The sequence below is a fragment of the Sinocyclocheilus anshuiensis genome, unplaced genomic scaffold (assembly GCF_001515605.1).
Source record: "Sinocyclocheilus anshuiensis isolate Anshui unplaced genomic scaffold, SAMN03320099.WGS_v1.1 scaffold387, whole genome shotgun sequence".
In the NCBI taxonomy this organism is placed as follows: Eukaryota; Metazoa; Chordata; class Actinopteri; order Cypriniformes; family Cyprinidae; genus Sinocyclocheilus; species Sinocyclocheilus anshuiensis.
In genome coordinates, this window is record NW_015549624.1 from 626,045 (window position 1) to 636,974 (window position 10,930).

General features: G+C 38.9%; 1 protein-coding gene and 1 long non-coding RNA gene across 2 annotated transcripts; one reads left to right on the top strand and one right to left on the bottom strand.

Moving 5' to 3' along the window:
* The first annotated feature begins 299 nt into the window (after window positions 1-299).
* On the top strand, window positions 300-783 carry LOC107659475 (uncharacterized). The gene is made up of 3 exons (XR_001630916.1): window positions 300-330; window positions 423-524; window positions 616-783. It is a non-coding gene; the product is annotated as an uncharacterized LOC107659475 (long non-coding RNA).
* Window positions 784-932: 149 nt separating this feature from the next.
* LOC107659466 (alpha-mannosidase 2C1) lies at window positions 933-10,004 on the bottom strand. Its single transcript, XM_016448419.1, is given in 26 exon segments — window positions 933-1,070; window positions 1,073-1,183; window positions 1,275-1,414; window positions 1,495-1,574; window positions 1,681-1,790; window positions 3,561-3,704; window positions 3,793-3,949; window positions 4,074-4,178; window positions 4,452-4,546; window positions 4,637-4,719; window positions 4,943-5,042; window positions 5,553-5,669; window positions 5,874-6,014; window positions 6,101-6,132; window positions 6,135-6,192; window positions 6,285-6,401; window positions 7,476-7,512; window positions 7,514-7,548; window positions 7,633-7,743; window positions 7,960-8,066; window positions 8,668-8,839; window positions 8,934-9,111; window positions 9,189-9,259; window positions 9,343-9,466; window positions 9,538-9,660; window positions 9,904-10,004. Coding segments are annotated over 26 exon segments (2,787 nt in total).
* Window positions 10,005-10,930: the final 926 nt, after the last annotated feature.

Sequence of the window (10,930 nt, forward strand, 5' to 3'; positions counted from 1 at the left end):
AAAAATGTTTGTTGTTGTGTAAAATGCCTGCTTGGGGCCTTATCTTTTACTTCTAGTGTTTAATCAACCATATTGACTACCTTTTTCTTAAGATTTCACAAAGAGGTGACAGGAAAAAAGAACCAAGTAATCCATTTAAAATCTTACACTGAATTTATTATTATTATTTTTTAATAAAGTTTGTGTGAAAAAACTTTATGAGAATTTAAAAAGTGAAAGTGTATGAATATCATAATTTTCCAAAGTGACATCAGCTACTTGGGGAAAACAAGTGATTCAAGTACCATCATAATCGATTTGCAAAAACAAGAGGAAAGAGAAGCTCAAAAGGTCAGAATCTCACCTTCACTATTTATTTGGCTACTTTCAGTATTATTAGTATTCAGATCCTGATTACACTGTAATTGTTGCCCTTTCTTAAGTTCCTCCAAAGACTGGAAAGAATACAATCAAAAGCCAACGTGTGGAGGAAGAGATTAAAACTAAAAGGAATTCTGTAGCCTGCAGGAAAAGCGCAACAAAAGGTATGCCTTCAGTCTTTTGATACAGAGGCCGACTGTGCTCTGTGAGTTGATGTATCTTGTGATGTTAATCATTCTCTGGATTTTATTTTAGCAAAGCCACAGCGGAAAATAAGTGGCACACGAGGAGGCCGTTCCAAATGATGTCACTCAGACTAAATCATCAGAAAGCTTTTGAGCAAGAGGTGAAGTCAGCAAGCTACTGTAATGGACCACCCAGACTTTTTATATTCAGTAATGATTTCATAATAAAAAGAAATATATGCATTTACACTGAATTTATTATTATTATTTTTTAATAAAGTTTGTGTGAAAAAACTTTATGAGAATTTAAAAAGTGAAAGTGTATGAATATCATAATTTTCCAAAGTGACATCAGCTACTTGGGGAAAACAAGTGATTCAAGTACCATCATAATCGATTTGCAATTAAATGGATCACTGTATAATTAAGAGATCTGATCTGAAAGGGTTTGAACGTTAAGGTTATTCCAGAGGAAGTCTTCGACACCGGAATACTGGAATCAGGACGTATTGTTAGTATTAATTGTTTACTCACTGCCATGCTTCTTGCATGGGAAGGGAAGTTGACAAAGTCATAGTCACGCTGCTTCCGTGAGACTCATAGAGGCGAATAAGTAGGGCATTCTCTCTGCTTTCTGCCTGTGAGAAAAAGGAAACGGAGTTTGTGCTGAACACAGTGGGCAAAATCTGTTAGGAGAGGTCACAGACAGGACATTTCATGAATGGGCACCTGTTTTATGGTCTCCAGGATGACAGCAGGACAGTTTACAGAGAATGCACTCCAGGGCTCAGCAATGACGCCATGAAAGACGTGGAGCAGGAAGTTCAGGTTGTAGGCGTACTGGATAACCGAAGCATCCTGGAAGAGTCCTTTTCACATGCATTGGTTTTATTCATGGTTGTCTGAAAATTATTTATAATGGTTTTTAGATTCAAGAAGATGTACCAACCTGTGTGTGGCATCAAGGCATAGGTAAAATTATGACTACCCATATCTGCATTGGCATCTGGTGCTTTTGGAGCACGCAATCTGTGGAAAAAAAGGTGATGTTAGCCAAAACATAGCACATTTTAATGACCTGTCTGTAGTTGTGTTTGAAAGATACTGCTGTTTGTTCATTCTGTGGGTAGCTTACAGGGACAAGGTCATGATGTTTTCATGGATCGCGTAGCCATATTTGGAGTCATTAAGAAGAGCCACGCCAAAGCCATGCTCAGACAGATCAGCCCATTTGTGTCCCCACACCTATTAAATAAACGCATACATTATGTAAGGTTTTCCAAAAGAACATAAAACCACAGATGTTATAAGGAGGAGACATGGCTGAGAAACCCATGGGAGAAACTGCAGTGTTCAGTACACGGGGGTGTTGGGAAGCACAGTCTATTGAATTAAAAGAGACAATTGTCCTATTGGTGAGGCATTGACATTGTTTTTGGCCTAGAATGTGCATGGGCATTCACTGGACCAACTATAAAAAAAATTAAGTTTTTAGCCTGATTTGAGCTAAAGAATCAGGTTTAAAATGTGGTTTTTTTTTTTTTTTCAGTAAACAAGTTACTGAAATGTACACTTGGCACAAAGTGTCCTAAACAAAGTACTTGTGGACTTTGGTGACTCGTAGCTTTAGCTACACTAAGTCCATCAAGTTTACAGACTAAACTTGGAGCTAAAGTCTGTAGTTGACCTTGAGGGCCAGAGTTGCCCAACCCTGCCACAGTGTTTCCTGTTTATAAATTAATGTTCTTAAAGGGCTCTCATGAGCACCTCTTTGTGGCCACCATGTTCCCTTCCCAGCCCACAGTATGCCCACACCTAGTCCACAGTGTAGACAGGCCCTGTCCCAAATGGCACCCTAAACCCTCGCGGTCTTCCTCTGAGTCCGCATTTTCTTGACGTAATGCCGCTTTGACTGTTGGGTAGAAGTCTGCTGCGGAGCTCGCCCCGGTGCGGATCAAGGGCGCATAACGGCAACAAAGGGGGCGCTCGCGAGCAACCTTCTGAACGCTAAAATGACAAATGGGACACCCTACGGTCTCGTGAACTTAACGGACACACGCGCGGCGGCCTTTGTAAGTCCGGAAGACCGCAAGTGCACATGAAGTGTTCCATTTGGGACAGGGCCACACTAGGAGCTTTCGCACCACGAACCAATTTCCTCCTCAGGCCGTTTTCCTGGTTGCAGTCGCAGCGGCAGCAGGATCTCTGAAGCGGCCGACAGCGATGTCTTTATTCGCGGCATTTACAAACATCAACAACCAGTGAATGGAGGACACCATAATCGGAGCTGTTTTATTGTGTCGTGGGTTTCGTGATAACGGAGATGGAATGTAAACACACAATTTACGTGATTGAAAGAGCATGAAAATCTGACTAAATCTCCTGTGACAACTTGCATTGTTACACATCATCGAGTCTAAGAAAAGAACGCTGCAGACAACAGGTAGCCAAATACCATTATCTCTGTTTAATGTTTGTGGAGTAAATATTTTTTACATGTTTTAAAAATTTTTACATGTTTTAAAAATGCCGGGTAGCCGGTGTTTTGTATGTGTTTGGCCAAACCGCGTACACTTACGTCACCGGTAGTTCTATAGGACTATTTTTCCGGTGTGAAAGCCCCTACTGTGGGCATGTTATGGTCCCACAATTTGCCCCAGTGGGGGCCCACTCTGGTTTGTGTGGGCCAGCCCACACTCAGCCCCTACTTTGGGCTGTGCCACTCAGGCCCCACCCATGCACCACAGTGTGGGGCCCACACATGCCCTGTATTTCATGCCGGTATCGGGGCCCACAGCAGGCTGCCTGCATGTGGCTCAATTCTCTGCATGCAGTGGGCCCACACAGGCCCCAAAGAGGCATGTTTGCTGGGTTGTTGTGCCCTTTGCCACGCCCACAATGGTGAGGTCACAGTAGACTATAACTCGACTACTACTACGAAGTGGACTCTTGACAAGAACTGCATGGATTGAGGGTGAAATTTGTATAAAAAGGATTAAACCAAGTACACACTACCTCAAAGTGAGCCCAGTCCCAGGATGTGTTTCTATGAGTGGGCCTCTGCAAGTGTCCAAACTGGATCTCATAAGAAGCATTTGGGCTGCGCACCTGCACAGGGAACTCCACCTTCAGAAACTTATGTGACTCTTCCCAGTTCACCTGGAAACAAGATATCCATTATGCGTCACCAAGTTTCTTGAGCAATCGGTTGATTAAATATCAAACATAAGATGACAATCTTAGCTACCTGCGTGTTGAATTTGATATAGGGGCAGCAAGCATCCAGAAGAATCTCCTGTTTAATAGTGCTTTTTCCACTAATTCTTAGCGAGAAGGAGACGCTGCCCTGAAGTCCCCCTGATCTCACCACTTTGGCAGGCTCAATGACCTCAACTGCAGGCTTTCTAGGAAAGTAAGAGTTATTGCCATCAAGATTATGACTTTAATTTAGGTTCATACAGAGTTCAAAGCTGGGTTCATACTGGATCAGAATCTGATCCCACCTGCAGTGACAAGAAACAGGCTCACCTTGTCTGAAGGTGGTGGTCCATCACATCCCAGGCATCCCAATACAGAGGCACATCATCAAACAATGCAAACTGGTTCCCGAGGTAACCCTCAGAAATGGTTTCCCTGGAGTCATAACATAGTTTCTTGCAGTAAGTAAAGTGTTCGTGTTTTTTGTCTTGTGAGTCGCAGTGTTTTTGTACGTATTTGTCGCGTCTATCTGTCTCTAAGCGCGCATACAGTCGTGAGTTTCGGCTCAATGTCGGCAGAACCACATTTTTAGAGTTAAACTCTGCGCACGCCGAAGAGCTGCGGGACTTGACTTGACTTGACTTGACTTGACTTAAACAACCTTATAAGATTTTGCACTTTTCTTGAAGGCCCTACATTATGACTCACCTGTTTGCTTGAAGCAAAAGCAGAGACATCAAACGACCCGTTTGGTCTATCGTGGCCTTCAAAAGACCATTCTCCATAATAATAGTCCCATCTACCTGCATCACACAGAGAACCCACAGAATGACGAAAATGTGTGGGTTGAAGAAAAACATGGAATGATGGAATATTCCAAGGGAATCAAGTACCGTCATTGTGACAGAAACGGAGTCCTTAGGCTTTGCCGTCTCTGTGACTTGAGCTACGCCCACACTAGGTACTTTCACCAAGGCTGCAGGAAACAGGCAGGGACCATAATAGGGGATGTGGTTCAAAGAGCCTTTCTCTACTTTAATGAAATCTTACCCTATTATTAGATATGAGTAGGAGATATCTTTGAGGTTGACTGAAAATAAGGTCATTTGAACAATGTTATGTTTTGTCTGTGGGAAGTACCTAATCTTGTTTGAGTGTTTGATGCATTAGCACTTACATCCACAGCTCTTGAAGTTTGCCTGCTGGGTATTTGAAGCCAACTCTTTTACACAAGGCCAGACAGCTAGCCACCTCAATGTCATGAAGCAAAGCTTCACATTGGCGGTTTCCCAATTTTATCTACAGAAAAAGAATTAAATGGAGGCATGATCATTCAGACGCTGACATATGTTTATATTGGAACACTAGGCATATTAATAAATGATCACTCCCTTTATATATCTGGGCTGGGTTTCTCAAAACCATCATGACTAAAGTTGATTGTAGAGACCATAGATGGCAATGGTTGTTACGATGAAATTAGGTTCACAACACTTTTGGGAAACCCAACCCCGATGAATAATGTTGTGAACTACACTTTCAAGAGGAGGTTAGCCAATCATAACTGAGGTCATTTAAACACTCTTAAAGGTATGGTAACCAAAAAAGCCTGTTATGTCAGAGAAATGGAAAATGGTCATGTGAAACAAAATTAATTGTTTTAAATGCAAAATCTTGACTATTTTTTCATTTTTATTTTTATTTATTTATCAAATCGTGCACTGAACAATGAAAATTAATGCAGGTGCAATTTCACTAATTTTATCAATTTGGAAGTGCACTATTGGGTTTTGAGAGATGGAAACACACCTTTGCTTGTGTGGTGTAAGTGCCATTATGTAGCTCAAGGAAGAGCTCGCCAACCCACGTACAGAGGAGGGATGAGTCTGATTCCAGCTGAGAGAACAGGACATCAGGACTTGACACCTGGACCCTTGATGACACAATCACGATCATCTCACATCATGACTAAATAAAGACCACCGATTCTGGTAATCATTCATCACTGACGTCATGCATTTGTGTCACAGGCTAAGTGCATTTTAATGTTAGTTTTATTATATTATCTGGTCTAAGCAGCAAATTAGTGTTTTTGTGTTACACCCTCAGACAGACAAAAAGGAAACTGACTGGCAGACAATCGGTGTCGCGAACACGTAGACGGTCCAGCATAAGTTGTGTGGGGCCACCAACCCCGTCTCCGAAACCAAACAATACCACACTGTGATTGGCTCGTCCCTTGTCTTTATTGTTCTTTACCGTGTTAATCAGCTGTGTCGAGCCAAAGAAAGGAGAAATGAGATGGGCGTTCATTAGAGGAAGCTCTCAAATGATACATCACATGATGACACACTTACATCTTCCACTTTTCCCTTCATCTAGGAGTTACTGGAGGAAAATGAGTGAGAACCTGCGACCCATCAATACCTTTCCAAAAGAATGTGTTATGCTGGTGGAAAAGAGGAAAGATTTATGTGCTTTTAAACATCAAAACAACCACAAAAAGGGTTTTTTATGTGTACAGATGTGGTAGGTACATACCGGGAATGTGTTAACAAGGTTCCAACTTAGCTTTTGAGTAAGAAAACGAGAAATCCCACATCCTTTCATGATTTGAGGCAGCTGTGCGGAGTAACCAAACGTGTCTGGCAGCCAGAACTGTGTGAGGTACAGCAGACAGTGATTTAGTAGTGTGTGTGTTTGGGTTTTAGAACAGTGACTAGCATAATACATGAATCTGTGTAGGTAATCTGATTATACACAGATTACACAATACGTAATCAGATTCTACAAACTAAATCATTGTAATTAGATTACATTTTAAAACGCATCAGATTACAGCTACTATTACTGATTACATTCTATTCATACAGTGGCAAATCATTATTCATTCTCCTTAATTATTCTTTTTATATGTTTGGAAAATCTTTCCGTTTTGTGGAATTGCACACGCTGGCCACTAGTCAGGTGGCTATAATTACACTCGTATAATTAACAATGTATTGCTTTTTCTTTAGAAGGCTTTTGTTTTCTTGTTAAAATCCGCAAATTATTAATCTAATAAATTTACATTAAATACCTCCTGAGATTTTAAGTTAATATTTCAATAAATTAACAACACATTTAGATGGTCAGGGTTCTCTTATGTCAGTTAATTCTCACATGACATGCAGGTAAACAAAATATTTCATCTTCATTTTATTTATTAATTTATAACATATTTATAATTTTATTAAGTATTAGTCTTTCAAACCAATGTAGAGAAATCCTGACAATGTAATGTTTAATGCACTTCATGCTGTTGGTAAGAAAGAATGGAATATATTTTCTTTCTCTTTCTATTTTTATATTGATACAGTTCAAGATGATCCTATTTAAATCAATGTAATAAATGAGTCAAACGTAAAAATGGTTTTGTTTCATTATCTCTTCTCAAGGCCCATCTGTGGGTTGTGTCTGACAGATATACAGCCTCATGTGCCCTCCTTTCAGGTTCTCAAGACCTCCTCAGCCTTGGCAGAGAAAAGATGTGCACTGTTTTTCTTTCTTAAGCTGTTCTTTCCTATTAAACTGCAGATTTATTTTCAAAAGATATCAAGACCTGGTCAACCGTGCCCATGAGTTACTGCACGCACCTGCATCAACACTGATAACGAAGTAGAGAAAATATATGAACTGTATTGAGTCATAGGAAGTGAATGTACATTTTTTAGACAAATAGAGGTACCTCACCTCTTTACAATACTGTCCAAATTCATCTTTGAAGAAATCTGACCATAGATTCCCCAGACGGCAAGTTGCCATCCTGATACAAAGAAATATGAAAGATATTTTAACTAGTTCTGAAGAGAATGAGGTGAAGAAACGTGCACAAATATTTTCATCCTACCATTTCCACCCACGTGCCTCCGACCGGAATAAACTGGCCTTTCTGCACAAATTGCTTGATCTCTGAGAACAGGCTCGGGTACCAGCTCTTCACCCACTGGAACTGCTGTGCCTGAACATACAATGTTTGCTTTTGATGAGAGCATTTCATTGACAATGACGTCTAGTGTTTTGTACCCTAACCTAAAAAACCTTTTTACATGTGAATTAACACAATATTTAGTACGTTTATTAAGCATTTTCCATTGGTTTACGCCCACAGTGAAGGGAGTTCTTTCTCACTGTGCCTAAAAAGAAAGAAAATCTGTAAGCATAGTCAGAAACATACTTGTGAGCATGTAAAGACAAACTCTGGGTTCTTCTCCATCAGTCTGATCACAGTGACCCAGCTGCGAGCACACTTCCTGATTGTCTCTTCATATGGCCACAGCCAAGCTGAGGAGGGGATTGAAAACATCCAACATGATCTAATATTTGTAATGTTTCCCTACTGTTGAAAATTTTGGAGTTAGTAAGACTTAAATGTTTATGAAAAAGTCTGTTACACTTACCAAGGCTGCACATATGTTACCAAGAAATATAGTGAAAATTAAAAAAAATGTGAAATTATTACAATTTAAAGCAATTGTTTTATTTTATTTTAATATATTTTAAAATGTAATTTATTCCTGTGATGGCAAAGCTGAATTTTCAGCAGCCATTTCCTTCAGAAATCAGTCTAATATGCTGATTAATATTTTCGTGGACACAAATTGGATTATATAATTATAAGTGGACACTTACATACATATGTATATGAACAGCATTTATTTAAATATAATTTTTGTAACAATTTTTTTTATTTTCTTTTGATCAAGTTAATGCGTCCTTGCTGAAAAAAGTAATAATTTCTTTAAAAGATTGTTTTTTTTTAATTTGAAGGCTAGGGTACATTTTAGCATACTGAAACATGTATAAATTTAGCTGTATAAATGAAACATAAAACTACTTTTTGTGTCATAAATAGTGAAGTGAACTAACATTTATTAAATATTACCCGAGTCAATATGGCAGTGACCCATGGCATGCACCACGTGTTGACTCTCCCCATTTTTCTGGGCAAAAAACTTATGAGCTAGACTCCGAGCAGCAGCAAATGAAGTTTTAAATGAAGTCTCATTGGCTGTAAACAAGGCCTGGAACCCGCGCTGCTCTCCTTCTCCTAGTATCTGTCCAAACACAGTGTAAAACAGACCAGGAACATGTATTTAGTGCATATATTTTTGATTCTCAGCCAACTTTAACATCAAAGTGTGACAATACCTTGACAATATCCACTAGCATCTCAAAGTCAGTGAGAAGCTCTCTGACGTCTCGATTGAAAACAACAAGCTCTGCCTTCTGGAGAGTGAACTTCCTGTTTGGATCGGGGGCAGCGATCATGGAACCTTGCCCGGCTCCAAAAAGTCCATTACATGCAAGTTCCACGTACAGGGTAATGCTGAAAATTGAGATTCAAACATGCAGATTGAACCAAATGCATATAAATTCAGGCTATTCTATTAGATTTCCACATACCCATGAGGTTCACTGTCCTTCAAGCACTCGGTCAGAACATAACTGGTCTTCTCACCTTCTTTGGTCAAACCCTGAAAAAGAATTCGCATTGAATGCACTCGTAAACCTTCTGCAAGTCATTCATGAGATCCAGATGCGGCCTTGGTCTCCTGACCTGGACTGGTTGTTGATCCCACCACACCATTCCCTCTCCATCGCTCTCCCATCTCAGGTGCACCTCCTTCCCTCTCCAGGCCTCGGGGATCTTCAAGACCACTTTGAACCAGCACGTCCACCATCTGAGAAACATTTACAGGCAATATACTACTATATACAGTTTGTTAGACAGTAAACCTTTTAAGCAACTTACGTGGGCCCGAATGTGTCACCAACTTTACATGGCTGGAAGTTTTGTTGGACAGCTTCTGAATAAGGAATACGCTTCTCCGACAGGAACACAGAGATGGATTCAAGCGGATGAGTGTCTCCAAACAGTATGCAGGGAATGAGTGTTTAAATCACTGCTCATAACAAACCATCAACTAGAGTAAACAAGGTCAAAGGTCTTTTATTAACCATCAAGGAATAGTTTACAAGAAATAACTACTAAATAATAATTATTTAACGACATATAGAGTAAAATGTATGTTTAACCTGAAAAGGGTCCAGTAAATTTGCATAAACATGAATAATTAAATAACCAAACAATAGTATGCATAGAAAGAGACTGGCTTACCTTCCTCTAAGATTGCAGTCTGTGAAATATATATCGGAGATAAACTTCTCCGCTCGCTCCAGTAGAGTCTGTCTGTTTTTCAGCACGGGTTGGTGGTACATGATTAAAAACTACAGTAGTTATGAATTAAGAGAGATTAGCTGTACAATAACAATCAGCTGTAAATCCGAGTGCTTCGGTCAGTGAACACTAGAGGACGCCATTGCTTCAAGTTTTACAACATCAAAAACTACAGCACCATGATATTCAGTCACTCCTGTTTCTTTCTCTTATTCAGTTTTATCGTCAAAAATATAATGCACAGTATGTATTCAAGTTATCCCGTTAAGTTTTTGTTTAAAAGTTATGGTTTATATAACAGCTTGAGGTGAAATATTAGACGTGATGTGTGAATAAAACAAAGACGAATGACAAACCCAAGGTAAATATCAGAATATTTTTGTTTTAATTGTACTTTTTTTTTTTTGTTCCGTTTATGCAAAACGTGTTAAAATGTTATTTAATTATAAGTATAGGTCACAAAAATACTATAAAATTTAATTTATATTGTATTTAATTTATTATATATCATCAGATATAATCTCATGTAATTTGTAAATTTAAGATTAATATGTAAACTAAACAATATTATAGTTTATATATTATAGTATATTAAATTATATTAACTTATATAATTAGTAAACTTGTTTAAAATTACTATTTAGTAAACATATAGGCCTATAATAATATTATATATAGTAGTATTTATGATTGAGGTTTATAGCAGGTGTAATAGTGATTAACAAAACATTGAAAAGGAGCCGAGGGTCCGACACCCATATAAACCAATAAAACACATTTGATTACAAATACCCCTGCCTCACTTTTGTTAATCATCCACCCCTTACCAGTTTTGCACTAATTTCCTCTCATAATACCTTTATATTTATTGTTATATACCTATATTTATTGTTAAGTTGTGATTTTTTGTCTTCTGCTACTAGACTGTTTACATCACAATAAACTACTTAGATTTGAAAAGAAGCAG